The sequence below is a fragment of the Cottoperca gobio genome, chromosome 4, assembly GCF_900634415.1.
Source record: "Cottoperca gobio chromosome 4, fCotGob3.1, whole genome shotgun sequence".
Taxonomy (NCBI): Eukaryota; Metazoa; Chordata; class Actinopteri; order Perciformes; family Bovichtidae; genus Cottoperca; species Cottoperca gobio.
The window spans coordinates 21009867-21029701 of NC_041358.1; the positions used below are offsets into that span (position 1 = coordinate 21009867).

At 38.5% G+C, this 19835-nt stretch overlaps 4 protein-coding genes across 6 annotated transcripts; 3 read left to right on the plus strand and 1 right to left on the minus strand.

Moving 5' to 3' along the window:
* The first annotated feature begins 47 nt into the window (after positions 1-47).
* ing5a (inhibitor of growth family, member 5a) lies at positions 48-5785 on the plus strand. The gene is made up of 8 exons (XM_029428836.1): positions 48-750; positions 2432-2503; positions 2607-2773; positions 3342-3453; positions 3536-3635; positions 3803-3938; positions 4065-4126; positions 4249-5785. Exons 1-8 carry the CDS (start codon positions 714-716, stop codon positions 4286-4288), a joined length of 726 nt encoding a protein of 241 aa, XP_029284696.1. The 5' UTR covers positions 48-713; the 3' UTR covers positions 4289-5785.
* A 159-nt stretch (positions 5786-5944) lies between these two features.
* On the minus strand, positions 5945-7891 carry cep19 (centrosomal protein 19). Its single transcript, XM_029428840.1, has 2 exons — positions 7568-7891; positions 5945-6997 (listed from the first exon to the last, which is right to left on the minus strand). The coding sequence occupies exons 1-2, from the start codon at positions 7695-7697 to the stop codon at positions 6651-6653; spliced, it is 477 nt and encodes a 158-aa protein (XP_029284700.1). The 5' UTR covers positions 7698-7891; the 3' UTR covers positions 5945-6650.
* A 253-nt stretch (positions 7892-8144) lies between these two features.
* Positions 8145-10572, plus strand: pigx (phosphatidylinositol glycan anchor biosynthesis, class X). 2 transcript variants are annotated; one of them, XR_003832153.1, is made up of 7 exons: positions 8145-8297; positions 8722-8812; positions 8907-9042; positions 9204-9417; positions 9615-9718; positions 9838-10084; positions 10437-10572. XR_003832153.1 is itself a non-coding variant. In XM_029429934.1 (6 exons), exons 1-6 carry the CDS (start codon positions 8234-8236, stop codon positions 10006-10008), a joined length of 780 nt encoding a protein of 259 aa, XP_029285794.1. In that variant the 5' UTR covers positions 8145-8233; the 3' UTR covers positions 10009-10553. The 2 variants fall into 2 exon arrangements, 1 of the variants encoding a protein (XP_029285794.1); XM_029429934.1 differs by having other exon boundaries at positions 9838-10553.
* An 857-nt stretch (positions 10573-11429) lies between these two features.
* Positions 11430-19654, plus strand: pak2b (p21 protein (Cdc42/Rac)-activated kinase 2b). 2 transcript variants are annotated; one of them, XM_029430393.1, is made up of 15 exons: positions 11430-11679; positions 13209-13579; positions 13682-13788; positions 13929-14079; positions 14413-14444; positions 14540-14653; positions 14789-14924; positions 15058-15121; positions 16242-16290; positions 16857-16969; positions 17087-17204; positions 17409-17508; positions 17610-17806; positions 18475-18612; positions 18752-19654. In XM_029430393.1, the coding sequence occupies exons 2-15, from the start codon at positions 13390-13392 to the stop codon at positions 18836-18838; spliced, it is 1596 nt and encodes a 531-aa protein (XP_029286253.1). In that variant the 5' UTR covers positions 11430-11679; positions 13209-13389; the 3' UTR covers positions 18839-19654. The 2 variants fall into 2 exon arrangements, with proteins under 2 accessions (XP_029286253.1, XP_029286254.1); XM_029430394.1 differs by having other exon boundaries at positions 11444-11510.
* Positions 19655-19835: the final 181 nt, after the last annotated feature.

Below are 19835 nucleotides of genomic sequence, written 5' to 3' on the forward strand. Positions count from 1 at the left end.
GTTTGTTTTGAATGACGTAACCTATCAGCTGACAGCGTTTGGAAAGTGCGAGCAAACGCAGCGAGGTCGCGCTCGTTAGTCTCTTCCCATTGCGCTTCACATGGTGGGCAGGCTGCTATTTTAGTAAATAGATGCGTCTAACATGGTTTATAGCAAGATAGACTGGACTAGACCTAATGCAGTGCCATTCAATTATTAACATATAGTTGTTAATGTAGCTAGTTGTCATTCAGGCTCGCTTTGCCTTGGTGAAATAGATGTTTGAAGTACCCACACTGAGAGGGAATTTTAATCAAGTAAATAAAATGTATTAAGCACTGCAGTGGAGATCGGGTGCGAAAACTGCAGATTGATAGCAATACTGAGGTAAATGATTGACCAGAAAATGATTTAATTGATTTAAATGCAGTGAGATACATGCACAGTAACGTTGGAGATACCGGTCTCCGCTGCGCATGCGAGTCACAAACTCAAACACGAGCCGAAAAGTTGCATCCTGTATGTGTGCTGGAGGGAAACGGATTTTGCGTGACTGCAACAGTGAGCGTCGTTTCATAACCGCCCAGAGAAGTCTGTGACTGCAGGCAGAATACAGTATCTCCAAGCCACTGACCGACGGGTGACCCAGGGTTATTAAAACAAGCCCAACAACTCTCCGGCCAGCAGTTTGGGAGCTAACGAGAATACCGCAGAAGCTAAAGAGCTAACCTGAAATGGCGACGGCAATATACTTGGAACATTACCTTGACAGTGAGTATCCGAGGATACAATCCGCTTGGATTTACATTTTAAACATCTTGTGTCTGTTTGTGGTTTAGTTTTACTGTATCGACTACTTTTTTGCTTGGTGGATGACAGGCAGATATAATCACAGTGCGTTAGCAACTAGCTGTTAGGTAACTAGCTCGCTAGCTATTAGCATCGCCGTCTGTGTGTATAAAGTTGAGCAAACTCTACATGTAAAGGTGGTAAACTAACTCGGGGTGGTGCTGGACAAATGTCAGATATTTAACAATTAACGTTAACTGTTTGTAGTTAACGTCAGCGGTTGCTGTCCATTTCGGGTTCTGTCTCTGCAGCTAACTAGGTGACCTAGAAACTGGCAATGGTTGTATAAGGTTATTAAAAATGTTATCGCCATTCTCAATATCATAAAATGTTTAAATTATGCTGATTTTGGTCAAAGTGTGTGTTACTTTTAGGGTGGCATGCACCATGCATTTGCAACCTGTTGATAAGCCGTGTTTCCCGTAAACTGTTACGCGCCGGGGCGGGGTATTTGAAGTACGTCACAGAATGTAACATTCAGCACACAAGCTTTATAGTTCAGACAATTCATTCAATTCAACTCTAAAACTAAAAGCAACCAATACCATAACAGCTTGTACTGTGTCAAGAATGTATGTATACAATTAAGGGTTAAAATAATATGTTTTCCTTTCTTTATTATGTGTTTCCCTATGTACATGGTATGTATTTGTGAGTGTATTTTAGAGAGAGAAATAAAGGGTCCATCTTTTGAAGTGGATTAGCTCGTAAACCCCCTTGAAAATGTAAGATTTCTTCATTATAAGGCAAGGCAAGTTTATTTACATTTTTTATCAACAAAGCAATTGAAAGAGTTTTAAAAATTAAAATACAAACGAAGAACCTCACTAAAAAAGTTAAACAGTCATTAAAAAACGAGCTAAAATAGAGCAAAACGGGTATAAAATGCATGAATATAGGCTGCATTGTAAGAAATGAATACTTATTTGATTTAATAAAAGGCAGTGGAAAACAGAACAGTCTTCAGCCAAAACCTGCCGTGTTGTGGGACTTTGGTCCAGATATGTGGTGCTTAAAAACTGAATGCTACTTCTCGATGTTTAGTTTTTACTCGGGACAGAAATCAGGCCTGAATCAGACAGCCTGAAAGGTCTTGATGGTTCATAAGAAGATCCAAAGCATTCAGTGCTTTATAAACCAGCAGTTTTATTTTGAAATCAGTTATTTGTCAGACAGGAAGCCAGTGTAAATACCTGGAGTGATGGTTTTAGTGAAGATTCAAGCAGCAGCATTCTGAATCAGCTGTGTCTGTCTAATTGATTGTGAGGGAGACCTGTGAAGTAGTCAAGTCTACTGAAAATAAATGCATGGGCACGTTTTTCCAAATCCTTTTTTGTTGAATGCTGTTGAGTATTATATTGTATTTATTTTCTTTACTATAATTCATTATTTTATAGTGTAATTGATGGATGCTAGTTTGTAATTAATCTTACAATATCCTCCCTTCATAGCCTACTTTTGCCTTAGAAAATACATTAATCGATGAATATTTATGTACATGGTTTTGCAGCATTCAGTTATAGTTAGTAAAGTTTTAAAAAGCTTCATCGAGCTGTGTCTCTGCTCTAGGTCTTCCTCATTCCTATGTTGACTTCCTTTCTAGGTATTGAAAACCTACCATGTGAGCTGCAGAGAAACTTCACTTTGATGCGAGACCTGGACAATAGGACTGAAGGTGATCATTTAATCAGTTAACCGATAACAGATAACCAGGCTTACAAGTATTGTGCCAATCAATACTGGTTTTCTTGCACTGCAATAATCATGTTGTTGTGCAGAAAAGAAAGGAGAGATTGACAAACTGGCTGAAGAGTACATTGCGAAGGTGAAGAACCTGGCTTCAGAACAGAGAGTGGAACACCTGCAGAAGATCCAAAATGCCTACAGCAAGTGTAAAGAGTTCAGCGATGACAAAGTCCAGCTTGCAATGCAGACATACGAAATGGTCAGTCCAAAACAGACCTACCGGTATTTGATCTCTTGCCAATTCTATGCGTTTCCTCTCACTGTTGTAAAGATTTGCTAGTATAAAGATTGTATAAGGTCAACATGTTGGAAATAAGTGTTCTGTCTCACTTTCTTGTACTAAATAGTTTTCGTAAAGTATATTCTAGAGATGTACCAATAGCAATTTTCTTGGCCGATTTTAAGAACTAAGATTGACAGCATAAGCAAACATTTTTGTAATCTTTCTTTTTAAGGTGCAATGTGTAATACCGAGCCACCTGCTCCAAAGAAATAGGGGGCAGCATTTCACCTCTACTACTGGGCCAATACAATCTAAGTAATATATCTGAATATATTTCCCCGATGTTCTGAATAGGATGCAAATATGGCCACTAGTCACATTTTTAGATATAAAGTCCCTAAGAGGGTTTGAAAGTCACTATATCTAGCAAAGAAGTTGCTAAATCGATCAGCCAACGGCAACACAGGCTGATCGATTTCTTAATTTGCAAATGGAACCATACACATGGTCATGTTTTAATCTATGTGAAATCCTTTTACTGCAGGTGGACAAACATATCCGCAGACTGGATGCCGATCTGGCGCGGTTTGAAAATGAGCTAAAGGAGAAACTGGAAGTGAGCGGCTACGAAAGTACGGAGGGAAGAGCACTGAAAAGTACGTTGGGTAACTAAAATGCTTTCACCAGTCGACAAAACAGATTGACGTACATCTATAAATGTAAATGTTTTTTCCACAGAGGGTGAATCCCGGGGGCTGAAAGAGAAGCGTGCATCCAGAGGAAGAGCAAAGAAATGTTCTGATGAAGATTCTCCCAAAAAGAAAAAGATAAAAAACAGGTATGTTTGTGCTCGTCAGGCCAAGGGTTCTGCACTACACATTGTTATCAGGCCTGAACATTCTGTAGTGTATAACGTGTTCATTCAGATTACCAATAACACATTATGCCCTCTGTTTAATCATGTTTGATTCTAATCATGCTCCATGTTTTATATTGGACTTCTAGCCCAGAGTTGAGTGACTCTTTCCTGCCTATGCAACCGTCGGACGTTTTGGACATGCCAGTCGATCCCAACGAGCCTACGTACTGCCTGTGCCATCAGGTGTCATATGGAGAGATGATTGGATGCGATAATCCTGATGTAGGTTTTCACGGTGTTTCTTTCTCGCTAAAATGAAAATCGATACGTTTCCTTACTTCCAGAACCAGTTTGACGGCCTGTTTCAGGGAGAGATTCTTAACACTGACATTGTTTTTCATCCCTCAGTGTCCGATTGAGTGGTTTCACTTTGCTTGTGTTGATCTCGCCTCAAAACCCAAAGGAAAATGGTAAGAACTTTGAATTGGTTCAAAGGATGTTAACTTTGAAGATTATCATTATTTAATGCAGATATCTAACCATTGTCCTCCGTGCTTTAACATGTTTTTCCCTCCCCTCTCAACTCTCTCAGGTTTTGTCCGAGATGCACCCAAGACAAGAAGAAGAAATGAGACATTTGAGAAATGCTTTACTGATCATGTATGCATTTCTGGTGTAGTTTAACGGTTCACCCCAAAACCAAAAATACATCTTTTTCCTCTTACCTGTAGTGCTATTTATCTAGATCGTTTTTGTTTGAGTTGCTCAGCGGCCATGGAGATTTCTGCTTTCTCTTGAATATAATGGAACCAGACCAGCCCTCTGCTTGTGGTGCTCAAAACACCCCAAAAAATACATTTGAAAAACTCAACAGCAAAGTCTCTTTGCAGAAATCATGACCCTGTTACTCAAGATAATCCTCAGAGCAGTTTCATGTAGGAACTATTTTCTTTCTAACGAGCTACACCTGCCAACCGTATCGCGGGGCAGAAGGAAGTGTGCACGAGACCACAATCCGAGTGCCATCTAGTTTCGTTATATTCAAGAGAAGGCACACATCTCTACAGCCGATATCTCCAAAACTGCAACTCACAACAAAACGATCTAAATTGAGTACAGGTAAGAGAAAAAAGATGTACTTTTTATTTTGGGGTGACCTGTCCATTTAATAGTTTATTATATATATTTCAGATATCATAACTCTCCATAGACTTGGTGGGTCATACAGCTTTTAAAGGCCTAATCCAGATTTGGAGTATAGCTACACTTATCCACCAACTCACCTGTATATTATCTGTGCACTCGGTAAATGAATCTGGGCAATGGAGTTAAAGGTTGCACAAGTTATTACCAATCAGACAGTCCTTCCTCTCAAGTCATATAGTGTATATATCATCATTACTAACATACTCAGAAATCTTGGATTGTGGCTTGAAATATATCAATTTTATAAAGATTCTTTTTTTTTTTTTACAAATTAAACAGCCTGCTGAAATTTTCGATTTTAAACATCTTTAATGCTTACCAAATGTTGGTGGTAAAAGGAATTATGTGTCATAGTTTGAGTTGCCTACCTCCTAAGGGAACACATCAGCACTGCATAAATGACTGCAATTGATACTAGTGTAAAAAAAATGATGTTTTTGATTATCTTAAACCAAACAAGAAAAGCAATGTAAGTTCATTCTTTGATTTTCAAAGAACCTGCGACATTTTTGAATGTATTGTGGTACTAATGACCAGTCAGTGTCTCATGTCAGCTGAAGAGGTATTTAAGCACTTTGAATGAAATTTTTCCCTGAAGAGGTTTGACAGGCTTGGTTTTATGATATATAGCTTATCTCATTTAAAACTTTGCCATAGTGCATCACTTCAAACCATATGGAAATATATACATATATATGTTTTGTATGATATGAAAAAATATTTTGTGGACAGTTTTTTTCCAAAGACATGTTATATTGCTCACTTATTGGTGTACACTCAAATTTTATTTAATAATAGGTTTTTAGCTTCTTGCATATTCACTGTGAATATCACTCACTTAGGTGTAAGCCACAAATAAACGAGCCAAAGTATTTGTATTTTGTAAAATTCAGTATTTTATAACAAATAAATATTCACTATTATTCATGCATTATTTCATTTATTGCAGTTTATTAAACGTGATGTCCATATACCATTTACCCCTAGTGAAACTTAATGCAAGTATCTACTGTCTGTATTGCTGTTGTCTGTGAATGGCATCAAATGGGCACTGAATACTGAAATGTTTTTCTGTAGTTGATGTTTTATTCTTCTGTTCAGCCACTGTAGCTGTTGTGGCATTTCCTAACTATCCACTTCTACTCATATCAAAAGCTCTATTTGTTGCCAGAACCATGGACACATGCACCAAGTGTATTAGGTATAACTAACTACAACACATTAAGTCTAATACAACAGTCCAGCAGTAAATTTGACCTTTTTATGAAGGTTATAATGTTCAGTGTTTGTTAAAGCTGTTGTAGTTCAACTTCATGGACATTTTGGATGCTTGCATCTGCAGTGTTGTTGAATTGCACTGCACTGAGTGGTGTTTCTAATATTTAGTCTACCATTATTTGATGTAAAAATGCTGCCAAAATGAGCATACCATTAAATCCAGACCTCTCTAAAACAGTTTCAATAAAAACTCATATTTTTCTGTCTTTATAAAAAAGTTAACTGCTTTTATTTTTATCCTACAGTAAATAAAGTCTCTTTGAAAACTCTGAAAAGTACTATATAAGTCAGATGTTTTATTATTATATCCTCCATGAGGCATGGTAGTTTTAGATATGTGCACCTAATATACTGCAACAAGGGTATGTACTTTACTGTATGTAAGAAGATATTTTGTGAAGCGCTATGTATGACTTTAGATGGTAATTGTAGTAAACTTCAGCTGTGTCAGATTTTATGTCGGGTGATTTGCAGTCTGAAAAGTCAGAGAAATTATTGAGGAACAGAGTTTTAAAATCCATCATCGGACACGTCATCCCAGCTGCACTTTTCTTGGGTGGGTTTGGTGAAATCCTTTTCCAGGTCGTAAACAAAGTCAGGATCATCTTTCTGCCTCCGGTTCTTCTCAAACAGTTCATCCATTTGGCCCTTCTTGCGAGCCAGCTCCTTGTCGTCCAGTTTGTTCAGGTCTTCGTCAGGGTCCAGGCGAAACGAGGCCAAGCTGTGCTCCAAGCTTAAGCCTTGCATGTGATCTCGCAGGATGATGTGAAGCTTCTCCAGCTGGCTCTGGGATACACCCTCCAGATAGTCCCTGTGCCGAGTGTGGTTCTTCAGCCTTTCTGCAGCCATGCTATAGTCTGGAGGTTAAGAAGAGAGGGCATCAAGGATTCAAACTGCTTTGTGGAAGTCTACAGGGTTAGATTAACCTGCTTTGGGATCTTTATTAACCCCCTGTCCCTCAACACGTTGTGAGCATTATGTTATGTTGCCCTTTAAGCATCCATCAGGTACAGGGCACACATCCTACTATAATTTGCACATTCATTGTTTTTCCTAGGGCCCAAGAAACGTGCAGTCTTCCTGTCAGTTTGTGTTCATTTGTTTAAACACATATTTAGTAAATAGGTATCATGGGAGCATAATATAAACTGAAATAATTAAGGTTGTGATACAGGGCCCCTAACAAGAGAGACTATTTTAGGGACCCACATCTGAAAATGGTCTGTTGGGATTCCAGTGGGATTATTTTAATAAGAAAGAGTACAATTAATTTCCTTTCACTGGTCCCGGAATTGGATGCTACGGCCATGTCTACGTTTACTCTGATATCCTAAAATGTATTACAAGGGACTGAACATTTGTTATTGATAAAAAACATTAATAGTTGTGTGCATGTATTGGGTTGCAAAATAATTGTTTTACAATACCAGAATATTTTGAGAAGTTCCGCACAGGTATTATTCTTTTTCGCACATGTTTAGTTTCCTTGTGTTCATAAATTAAAACTATAGCGGGAGGACTGAACTGTACTCCACATCGCTTTGCCTCGAAACTCATCTTCTGTTATGTCTTCAGCGGTCTAGTTTCAACTGGTCTCCAGGTGAAGTTCAGCGATAAAAGACTAAAGCATTTGAACTATAATAAGTTATGTATGTTATAGAATAGGCATATGACAAGCAAGCTTCATAATAGCTCATTAAATGTTGCCAGGGTGCCAACGTTGGTAAAGACGCTCCGTCGCTAACGTCTCTGATGATAGTCGGTCTCCAACCTTTCTGTTTTAGCTGAAGCCTGTCTACATTTAAAGTAAATATTTTAAATTCGTATTGTTTTACTAATAATGACGGTAATGTTAAATATCTAGTTGTCACTGTAGCCCTTTTTATACACAATTATTGCCTCAGAATATTCTTACAATGCCTGTTTATTTTGTATTTCTAATCAGGCAAAGTCGTAGCTTCCCTGGTGCTACAAAAGGGTCCTTCAGCATTCTCTTCCGTAAACAATTTGAAAGCATCTTTGGTATTATAGTTGTCGCTAGCTAAATTGAAAGGCTGTAAAAAGCTTGTTGTAGTTCACCATTACTATATTTGATGTATTTTGTTATTTTTTGTGTGTTGGCTTGTTTATCGACATGTTTTTGTTTGATCGAAAAGGGTAAGTTATATTGTTAGACCTCCTAGCTAAAGAGGATAAACACTGATTAGTTTTGTTTGTCTCCAAAACTTTTAAATTAATTTAGGTAAAGTTTCTGGCAGGATAGGGAATAAAAAAAGAAGAAGGAAACGTATGTATTCCTTAGTTGATATACCATTTCCTATACAATTTGAACTTTGAAAATAATTCTCGATAATCCCAAAAACCTGACATCTCTATATTTAATTTTTTATTTAATCTTTTGAATCTGGCTGTTCCCCATATACTCACTTCTGTGGCATCCTCATCTTTTCCAATGCTTTATAACTAACAAAGAATGAATTAAGTCAGTCATAAATGTATTATTACAGTTATAATAATTTGTCTTCAAGAAATCTGTCTTGTCTTGTGGTCTTGACCAATATAACCTACATTTTCTTTGTAGATGAGAAGAATGCAAACCACTGTGATCTTCTAAAGCAGTGGCTTGAATCCTCACTGGTTTCAGTAGAGATCATCAAAAAGGGTTTTCACAGGTATTGGCAGTTTATTTTAAAACATGGTACGATAGTCATTTATAGGCTCATGTTAGGTGGAACGTAAGTGTAAGTGATTTCCGATGTGTTTTAGGGATGTGGTAACGACTGTTGAGCTCAGCCGTGACGTGCTCAGTGGTGTCAGAGTTTTGCTGGTTCATAGATGGCCCAGAGGTGTCTATGTTGATCCGTACCAACTTGCATCCTTGAGAGATCAAAGCGATTGGAAGGTAAGTTTGACACTGGCCAGACTTACCTTTTATTTATTTATAATTTTTATTTACACAAATGTGCTATGTACACATTTGTGTAAATAAATATTACAAATCAATTTAATTTACACTATGTATTTTTTAGTATTAATTGAATTATGTTTGCAATCACCTGTAAGATATTACTAGATTCAGCCATTGACCTAGAGGTACCTGCTCACGAGACTTCGGGATTTGTCACCTATGTGTATCCCACCCCTGATGGACCAACTCTCACACTGCTCAAAGTAACGATTCCTATACACGGTCGTTACCACAAGCCGTCTTTTGTTGGGGAAATATTTACATCTGTCGACATAGAACCTCCAGAGCTACTGCTGCGGACTGAAAAATGTAAGTGGATCTACTTTATTATGTATGTCTCTTCTCTGAAACTATATAAATAATATTGTAATCATTTTTAGATATTTTTAAAATGTTTAGTTTGGTGATTGTACCAATCATTTTTATTGTTGACTATTAAAAGACATTCAGAAACACTTGATGGAAAATGTAGCTGATTGAGACAGAAATATACCTTATATTCTTAGGTATGCAGCTCAACAACGTAAAGCCTCATTCTGTCGTGGACGCCCCCTGTTCTCCGGACAATTCAAGCACATGTTCGTGGGTTAAACTTCAGCATCAGCCACAGGTGATTCTCTTTCAATATTCTCAACATTTTAAGTGGAAAAAACATCCAACTTTTATTTGATACTTATTGTTTATTGTTCCTTTTCTTTTATCACTCAAAAAACATCTTGTATCCTGTAGGAGCGAGCTCCTGTGGCTGTCCAGTTTCCAGTTGGTGACGGGTCTTTGGTGACGCCTGTGTGCGGTGGAACTCTTCTAGTCACAATGCTCTGCTGTGTGGCACTGTCTAAACACATGTGGACACATCATTTAAACAGTGGTGGTCAATATCTTGTGTTAAACAACTCATGACCTTATAATTATACAGTTCTGTCTACTACCAGGATCATACAGGCATCACTATGATCAAAGTTTTCAACATAAACTATCAAAAGGCCATACAAATAACACCACACAGACAATAACAGGCATGGATAGAAAATGTCCGCTGTACACCTTATATTCTGAGGTGACACAAATATAATTATTATTTATCTATTATTTTTATAAGTCGAGGTTTCAAAGTTTGGAGGTTCCTGGTTGAACTCTGTGAAGTTATCCATATAATTCAGTTACCAGGTTTATAGAATAGGAACATAGTCCAGAGCTTAGGTCTTCAACAGGGGGTTCTGCAGGGGGGGGGGTCGCGAAATTGTTTGTAGACAAAGCTTGACCTGAAAAACGTTGAAGACCCCTGGTCCAGAGCATACAAGAAGATGGCAATTCTGTATTTACTCAGTTTAAAACCCTTAACTGAAGATTGTCGGTGGCCACAAATATTAGGATGTCCTTTATTCCATCTTCAAAGTAACAATATTTTAAACTCTGATTAATAAAAACAAAATATCTGCTCTCTTGCTACTTGCTCTGTGGTGATTTTTGTTTTGTTGATCTAAAGATATTTCCCATCTTATGTTGACAATGAAGTGTTGCTGTATTGTGTTATAAATTACAATTGCAGGATTATAAAGCTACAGTGCATATGAACACTGCACCAAAGATAAGGTGGTTAAAAATACGTATCTGATATCCAGGGCTGTAGTACCTCCTTTATATGGTATATTAGATTTTTTAATATAGTTGAACATTTTAAAGTGTGTAGATTGAGCATGATAAGTACATTGATGTAGATGATTGTTATAACAAAAATGTGTACAAATAACAATCGTTATTTTATCTTTGTGGATGTTTTTTTCCACTTCAGTATGTCAGTAAACATGTATGTTGTGCAGCCACACAATTGTTTAAACCCACACAACTTTAAATTCTTGTGATTTCTCATTCACAAAGAATTAGAATATGTCAGGCTGAATAATATGGCAATATATATAAAATGAGGTGCAAGACATCTTGAATATTTGCATTTGATATAATAGTTAATTCATACAAACATGAAGGGTTTGAATATTTCACTCAATGTAAACATCATACAGCTTCAACATCTTAAAAACATTGTGTTGATGGACCATGATTCCTGGGTTTAAAACATTTAACCTCAAACTGATTGAACGTGTATCAATTAACCTCATCTTCAGATATTATAAATGTTGAACTACATTACCTAAAATGCTTTTCGACCCAATTCAAGCTCTAACTTTCAGATTCTGATCTTTTAGTAGTCCGAATGGACTAAAACGTGTTTTTAGAGCTCCAAGTATTTATGTATATTGTTTGAAGACAGACAGCAGACACACTTCACACAATATTTATTTGAAAGATTTATTGAATAGGCTGGGGCTGGGTCGGTAGTTCCGTTTCCCCTTCGCCATAGCGGAATTATCCAAGGGCCGAAAAGATAGAAGAAAAGTTGCATTGTAAATACTTGTAGCCACATTGTACTGACTTATTTGTACGTGTTGTGTACCACCACGGCCCCATGTAACAGAGGAAGTACTTTTGAACGGATTTACAAACGTTTTCCAAACCGTCGAGGATCGGCCGGGAGTCAAGTTATATTGAAGTTTAACTGGTGTGGATTCTCCGGTGAGCTCTGCTGCTCCTTCGTTAGCCTGCAAATAAAGCAGATTTGTACCGGAAATTTTGCACCCTCTGTAGTGTTGTCTGAACCACATCTTGCCAAGGTTAATTTGTCGGAGGGGGGGGACCCATAACTTTGGTTGTCAAACTAGAAACCACTGGCTGTAACACTGATCTTGTAGGGTTGCAAGCACATAGCTTGTCAAGCTAACGTTAGCTTCGAGCTAAGCTAGCACACTTGTTGACCAAGTAGATAATGCTAACGTTAGCGTGCTAGCCGCCCCTAATTTAAAGGGCAGAAACACCGTTATATGAGGAGAAAACAGAGTTGATATCCTGACATGTTTAACTTGACAAGAAGCAATAAAGTGTCAGCGTTTCACTTCTGTATTAAGTGCACTGGGAGAAGATCTTCGTGCATTATTTGTGTTATCCTCATCTGGGCTGCTCTTTTAGTCTCCTTCAGATGCGACATAGGACACAAAGGAGGAATGACTTTGCTTAAAATGCTCTCTCAGCACTTGTCAGACTTGTAGTAGGGTTTTAGAGGGAAATAACCTGAGCAAAAAATAGAGAAGTGGTCACTGTTTTCGTTCCGCTGATACAGTCTCTTCTTTCACTTTAAATGTAACAGTCTCTGTTCTCACCCTCATTAACATTATTCGTCCTCCAGATATTACCAAACGGTTCGTTTGTTAGCTCAATAATTTCTGCTATGCATCAATTCAGTCCCCTCTTCTGAGTATTTTATGTGTACTTTAAGTAGCGGCAATTCTTACTATATATAAATAGTAACAGTGGTGGAGGAAGTAAAGTAAAAGTAACGTTAGCCTACTGACCTACTAACCTCACTGTAAAGATACTCCACTAAGTAAAAGTCCTGCATTGAAACTTTTACTTAAGTAAAGTATTATCAGGAAAATGTACTTAAAGTATCCAAAGTACTTATTCTGCAGACAAATGTCCCCTGTGACTATTATACTATGATATCATTAGACCCATGCACTATTATTAAAATAGGATGTTACTGTTGTAGATGGTGGAGGTGAAGTTCACTTTGAACTGTTACTATAGAAATGTTGTTTAAACTGTTACTAATGATTATGTTCACTATAATGTCAGCTGTACTTGTATAAACTGTTTGGTAGTTTCATTTAAAGTGAATAGCTCTTTGCACGATTTCTGTGCAAAAACCTTAATTTCTAGATTATCTAAAGATATCGGCCTTAGTGTTGTTTATTTTCCTGTGTCAAGTTACCTAAAGATAGCACAACACATGTCTTGGGCAGTTCATATTCTAATATCGTTTTCCACTCTTCCCATACATCATCACAATTCTTACTAATTTCCTGACATTCTCACAATACATGGATGTGATCCACATTTTTCTCTCCACACAGAATCAAGCAGGATTGTTGTGTAGATGAAAATCTACTCTTAGTCTTAGGAGTAATGAAGAATTATAGCCATTCTGCTGTATGCGTAACCGTATTATAGCGTGTTTATGGTCTAATGAATGTCTGCTTTTCTTTCAGGTACCACTGGGTGCCTCCTTTTTCTTCTGCTGTCATTTTTGGCATATAGTCCAGCAGCGCATGTGCACACCCGTGCCTCATGCTGATGTGAGCGCTGCCTCGCCCCCTCTCTGTTTGCCATCCTCGCCCGCTGTGCTCCCTTGCCCTTGTAGCCCTGTGAGGCTCACAACAACCTATAGTGATGTGTGATAACGGAGACCCTGAGGATAAACCCCCTGCCCCTCCAGTCAGGATGAGCAGCACCATCTTCAGCACCGGCTCTGGAAAAGACTCACTCTCAGCCAACCACAGCTCTAAACCACTGCCCTCTGTGCCTGAGGAGAGAAAACCCCGCAAAAAGATCATCTCAATCTTCTCTGGGGCTGAAAAAGGTGAGTTTAGCAGAGAGATATTTAACTTTAAATGTAGTTTTGTGCTTGTGATCGGTCTAAGTGTTGTCGTGTGTGAGTCAATAAGGTTTTGGTTACTTTCAGGTGGTAGAAAGAAAGATAGAGACAAAGAGCGACCAGAGATCTCACCACCTTCAGATTTTGAACACACCATACATGTTGGGTTTGATGCTGTCACCGGGGAGTTCACTGTGAGTTTTCACTCTTCGTTGTTCTCACACATATACTGGCTTTTTGGCAGTTAACTACTGCTAACCAAAATACACATTAACATCACATCTTATTCTGCACTATTGTGACACCACGTCATCTTTTTTTTCCTCATACACAGGGTATGCCAGAGCAATGGGCTCGACTCCTCCAGACATCAAACATCACCAAGTCGGAGCAGAAGAAAAACCCACAGGCTGTGCTCGACGTTCTTAAGTTCTATGACTCTACAGGCAACGGTCGTCAGAAGTACCTCAGCTTCTCATCTTCTGGTGAGGCTCAAAGTTAAATTCAGACATTGACTTTATTAAGTTACCTGCAGGGCATTAGGAAGCAAGGTTACATAAAAGACTCCTTGATGTTCGGAGTTACGAGTTAATTATTGCCCTAAATTATTCTTTAGCCCTTTGTCTATAAGTAGGTAACATGATGTCCTTTCTCATAGATCAATATTCTGTCATGTATTGTATGTATTGTATGTAAAACAATGACTGACCGGACACGTAATGAGTAAAATGTGTTGGCTTCAAAATAAAACCCTTTGAGAACACTTAGTTTAATCTGTGACTACAAGTACTTATAAGTTGTTTGTTTTTTATTCACAGAAAAAGACGCATTCACTCCAGGGCCTCAGTCTGTAAGTATTTCACAACTGTTAAAACACACGTGTTTTTATTTTTGTATTGTTTTTTCTTATAAAGGCTAACAAGCGTTTCTTTCACTCTAATTCAGCCTGTGAAAAAAGGCACAGAACCCTCTTCTCCGAATATCAAAGACATTGACGATGATGACGATGATGAAACTCCTCCTCCTGTTGTGGCACCAAGACCAGAACACACAAAGAGTGTAGGTCCCCCGTGTTGAGCAGGCTTGACTGCATAATGATCTTCTCTTCATTCTAAATTCAGATTTTCATAATTTCACTTTCTGAGGCAATCCTTGTGAACTTGAAATGTATTTGTTTATTGTTTTGTTGTACAGATGTACACACGCTCTGTTATTGACCCCATCCCTGCTCCAAGCACGTGTCCGGACGGAGATACAGCCTCCAAGGCTGCAGACAGACAGAAGGGCAAGAAGGGCAAGATGACGGATGAGGAGATCATGGACAAACTGAGTAAAGGATTAATCATTAATCTTACACATTTGTTGTCATATGAATACAGCAGTTAATACTACCTGTTCCATTTATTTGCTTATCATTATTTGTTGCTTTATTGTTTCCTTTACATATAATATCTGTCTTACAGGAACGATAGTCAGCATTGGAGATCCCAAGAAGAAGTACACCAGATATGAAAAAATTGGTCAGGGGTGAGTGCAGATCCACCAGTTGCATTAAGAATGTGTGAAAAGATTTCAGTTTTTATGTATACTATGTAATATTGCTTTTGTATTTGTCTTTTTTTGAGATGCAATGTTTGCAATTTCTCTCGCCCAAGTCGGACCTGCTGATTCCCATTTTCTTTCTTTTTCTTCTTTATGGAAAATTGAAATTCAATTATATGTTCATAATTATACACTGACTATTAGATTGTGTGTGTGTGTGTGTGTGTGTGTGTGTGTGTGTGTGTGTGTGTGTGTGTTGTGTGTGTGTGTGTGTGTGTGTGTGTGTGTGTGCCTGTGACACTACTGTGTGTGTGTGTGTGTGTGTGTGTGTGTGTGTGTGTGTGTGTGTGTGTGTGTGTGTGCGCCTGTGACGCTACCGACTGCCTTCGTGTGCGTAAAATCATCACATGGCACATGTGTGTAAATTTGACCAGCAAACAAATCTGATGTATGAGACTGAACGCTGAGTCATCGGTCTTGGCTGATTAAGTGACATCCGGCCAATCTCTTGGTGCATCTCAAAAAAAGTTGCATCAACATTTATTTAAAATTAAACTTCCTCCCACAATGTACTCCCACTTGAACGATATCGACTTTGACAGTTGTTAAGCTGCAGTCAGAGACAGAATCCACACGAAGGTGTAATGTAGCCTTCCTGATTTCTATACAGAGTTTCCATTAGGTATTCTCTCCAAATAGAGCAAACAGTTAGTACTGGGACTGAATATTTTACTTCTGATTATTGTATCCTAATATTCCCCTTTTGAAAAGCAGAAACTGTGAATTGTCTAACTCATAGTTTATCTTGAAAAAACTGCATTTTTTGAAAGTAACAGAGCTTTGTGAGATCAATCTCTGAGCTTCATCGGTGTCATGTATATGAAGCCAGATACCTCCAGCGAGATCCTTACTATCCTATCAGACAGATCCTTGTGGTATTTTCGTATGTAGGTATGTTCGCTAAATCATGACTCTGGGCATATGTTTTGTTTAACCTCAGGCATCTTGTGTGAAAACATGACGGCATGAATATGTCTGTGTATAACGCACACGCAGACTAAGTTGACTGCTTGTTAAAATGTGTATTATCTCATTCGTCTGTCAGGGCATCAGGAACAGTATTCACAGCCATCGATGTCGCCACAGGACAGGAGGTAAAGAGTGATGTAATGGATTAGGAGATGTGCAGTCTATAAAAAAGACAGTAAAGTAGTGGACATACAAATTGACACATGAAAGTTAAGTTTGTAACAATAAGCTTTACTTTATAGAGCACCTTTCTACAAGAAACACAGCTTCAAAGTGAGGCTCTGTAACTGTTACTGAACAGCTGCCACTGTGGAGTGCAAGTGATAATTATGAGCTAATAATACTGCAACATACTGTAACAGTAGCTCAAGTAGAGAAGAGAAATCAAGTTGTCAGACTGACCCAGTACTGTCAGTTACACAGCAATATATATTTAAAGTTCTCTAACATAAGTAAGGTTGTACGTTAAGCGAGGGTGTGTTTTATTGATTGTGTAAGAAGAAGAATGTGTTATTTCTTGCTTTATATGCTTTACTTTAAGACAGAAAAGACAATTAGAGAAAGCAGTTAAACATGTATGATACGTCTACTTACACAGTCGTAATAAAGACCAACATGTTGAACTAACATGGTCCCTTCAGTGTGTGTGTGTGATTCTAAATATCTGCTCTCTCACGCTTCCTTTCTACAGGTCGCCATTAAACAGATCAACCTACAAAAGCAACCGAAGAAGGAGCTGATCATCAATGAGATTCTCGTGATGAAGGAGTTGAAGAACCCCAACATCGTCAACTTTTTAGACAGGTGAGACTGACAGTAGACCTGCAGCCTGAGTGGAACAATCTAATCATAGTTATAACAAATCCAAAAAGTATGTTGGACATCAGTGTGTGACGTTGTGTGTTTGTCTGTGTGTGTCAGTTTCCTGATGGCGGAGGAGCTGTTTGTGGTGATGGAGTATCTGGCTGGTGGCTCACTGACAGATGTGGTGACAGAGACCTGTATGGATGAGGCCCAGATAGCCGCTGTCTGCCGAGAGGTAATCTGTGAAACAGCGGCGCACATAATTACACTGGGCTAATAAACTGCTTTTTTTAGTTGGAAGAAGTCATCTCAAGATAACGTTTCTAAGTACCCTGCTATACCACAATAACTTGATATCGCCCAAGCCTACACTTCATGTGGAACTTAACTCTTATCAATGTTTCACTCTCTCTGTCCACATCTGTCTCCATCCCTGCAGTGTTTACAAGCGTTGGAATTCCTGCACGCCAACCAGGTCATTCACAGAGACATCAAAAGTGACAATGTGTTACTCGGGATGGACGGCTCTGTCAAGCTGAGTAAGTCCTGTTCTGATGTTTTATTGAGCGGCCTGTTAAACTTGTATTTCTACGTTCGCTCACTGTAACTGTGTATTTACTCTTATCCATCTCTTCGACAGCCGATTTTGGCTTCTGTGCCCAGATCACTCCAGAGCAGAGCAAACGCAGCACCATGGTAGGCACGCCTTACTGGATGGCTCCTGAGGTGGTGACCAGAAAGGCTTACGGGCCTAAAGTAGACATTTGGTCTCTTGGTATTATGGCCATTGAGATGGTTGAAGGAGAGCCTCCCTACCTGAACGAGAACCCACTACGAGTGAGTGAGAACATTTTAAATCCTTGAGGTTATTTAACTGTCGTCTTTTAATTGTAGTCATATTTCCACGACATGAAACTCTCCCAATTGACTTATCTGTACTGGGAGAAACTTTTAAAAAAGTATCTTCATTTTGTGTCAAAACGTTTGAATAATTAGTGACTAACGGGATAATTGATGTTTGTGTCAGATTTTGGCATAGTATGTATATAAATAATGTATATACATACCAGATGTGATTATGTACAGTATATGCATGCATGCACATCAATGTGCAGTATATAGAGTCTGCCTAGTTTTATATTTGACCGTGATGGATGATCTGTACATCAATAATCCCACCTCCTTTCAAACTGAACACACCGCTGTTCACATTGGATATTACAAACTTTGCCTCTTCTATGTAAACACTTTTCAAATCTGGATTAGATAATCCTGGGTCAGTTATCGGGTATCACCTCCAGTTTGTAGTTATTTTTACTTCTGTCATTAAGCACAAGATAAAAGGAAAGAACTATGTTGGGCTAAAAATAAATAAGTGTACCTGTGTGAGAAGGCTTATGTTTATTATAGATGGATAGGTATGGTATGCTGCAAGTGAGTTATTATATCAAACTAGATTTCACGTTTCTTTACTATGTTTGCTCTCGTCTCTTACCCTTCGGCAGGCCTTATACCTGATTGCCACAAACGGCACGCCCGAGCTTCAGAATCCAGAGAAGCTCTCTCCGGTCTTCAGAGATTTCCTCAACCGTTGCTTGGAAATGGATGTAGAGAAAAGATTCGGAGGCAAAGAGCTGCTGCAGGTTAAAAACTCTTCCTGTTATTGGATTATTTTCATTGATCTTGTCCTGTGTTTTAATTTAACGTGCACTTGATTCAATGGTTTTCCTTTTCCCCCCCTCTCCTCCTCTTCTCTTTGTGGATCTTCGCACCGGCGTGCAGCATCCGTTCCTGAAGCTGGCGAAGCCGCTCTCCAGTCTCACACCTCTCATCCTGGCAGCCAAGGAAGCCATGAAGGGCAACCGTTAACTGATGAAACTAGCTACCCTGCCTTCCCATGCTGTGCACTGATATGTGCCAACCCTTTAGATTTTGTGCCAGACAATAGGCTGAGAGTGACTTTCCACTCTTGATGCACCAGCCTTATAAGCCCTGACAAACCTCACTGTGAAGAAGACCAAAAATAAAATAGAGCACAACTCCACCGCTGTCCATATGAACTCTATTCTCACTCAGATGTCAGAAGACGAGTCAAACTAAAGTGCTTAGTTTCAGAGTCGGGCGTAGTTATTTTGTACAACAAATCTCCTGGTGACAAGTTAGCGCTAGGCTTGTATTTAACTTGGAATGAAGAAGATGCCTAGTTCTATTTAGTTTTTGTTTAATCAACTGCCTTAAACAAATGCAAAATGTTGCCTAATGTATTGTTGATTGTGTCAATGTTTCTCTTCCCATGATTTTTACTACCTTTGTAATTTACCTTTTCAGCTTGTCTTTTCTTAGTTATTTTGATACTTGAATTTCATATTTGTCCCCCTTCTTGTTATGTAGTTGGTCTCATTCAATGAGCACTCTTGCTATTTCCACATTGACTCGTGTTGTATGGACATTTTCTAGTACCGGTTTTATAGGAAACATTTCAGTAATGTACAGTCGTCATAATGAACATGTGCTGTGAGTGTGTCGTTCTTCGATTGCCACACCTGACTGACTGTACCAGTTCTTCCCCTGTATCATTAGTCTCCTGATACCAGAGGTGCACCTTACAGACAAATAGAAATGTTAGATTGACAGGGTTTATACTTTTTTCTTTATTGTTATTAAAAATGAGTATTGTATGTTGAACTCTGTCCTTTGTGTTCTTCTGGACTAAACAAATGCGATTTTCCCATGTGTATGTTGTGTACTTGATGTTAAGTTGAAAAAGTGAAAGTGATTGTTGTGTGGTAAGATTGTAATTGTTATAAAGAAACAGAGGGAAACAAATATAAGAATAGACTAATATTTACTGTATGTATCTATGGGT

Bases quoted from the DNA above. Each gene is read 5' to 3' on its own strand.
- pak2b (XM_029430393.1), top strand. From the start codon at position 13,390: ATGTGTGATAACGGAGACCCTGAGGATAAACCCCCTGCCCCTCCAGTC. The intron at 16,970-17,086 runs GTGAGACTGACA...TGTGTGTGTCAG, and splicing joins ATCGTCAACTTTTTAGACAG to TTTCCTGATGGCGGAGGAGC. The intron at 17,807-18,474 runs GTGAGTGAGAAC...ACCCTTCGGCAG, and splicing joins TGAACGAGAACCCACTACGA to GCCTTATACCTGATTGCCAC.
- pigx (XM_029429934.1), top strand. From the start codon at position 8,234: ATGTATTTTGTTATTTTTTGTGTGTTGGCTTGTTTATCGACATGTTTT. The intron at 8,298-8,721 runs GTAAGTTATATT...TTTTCTTTGTAG, and splicing joins TTTTTGTTTGATCGAAAAGG to ATGAGAAGAATGCAAACCAC. The intron at 9,719-9,837 runs GTGATTCTCTTT...TGTATCCTGTAG, and splicing joins AACTTCAGCATCAGCCACAG to GAGCGAGCTCCTGTGGCTGT.
- cep19 (XM_029428840.1), bottom strand. From the start codon at position 7,697: ATGAGTTTCGAGGCAAAGCGATGTGGAGTACAGTTCAGTCCTCCCGCT. The intron at 6,998-7,567 runs GTATTGTAAAAC...CTTAACCTCCAG, and splicing joins GAACTTCTCAAAATATTCTG to ACTATAGCATGGCTGCAGAA.
- ing5a (XM_029428836.1), top strand. From the start codon at position 714: ATGGCGACGGCAATATACTTGGAACATTACCTTGACA. The intron at 3,939-4,064 runs GTAGGTTTTCAC...TTCATCCCTCAG, and splicing joins TTGGATGCGATAATCCTGAT to TGTCCGATTGAGTGGTTTCA. The intron at 4,127-4,248 runs GTAAGAACTTTG...CAACTCTCTCAG, and splicing joins TCAAAACCCAAAGGAAAATG to GTTTTGTCCGAGATGCACCC.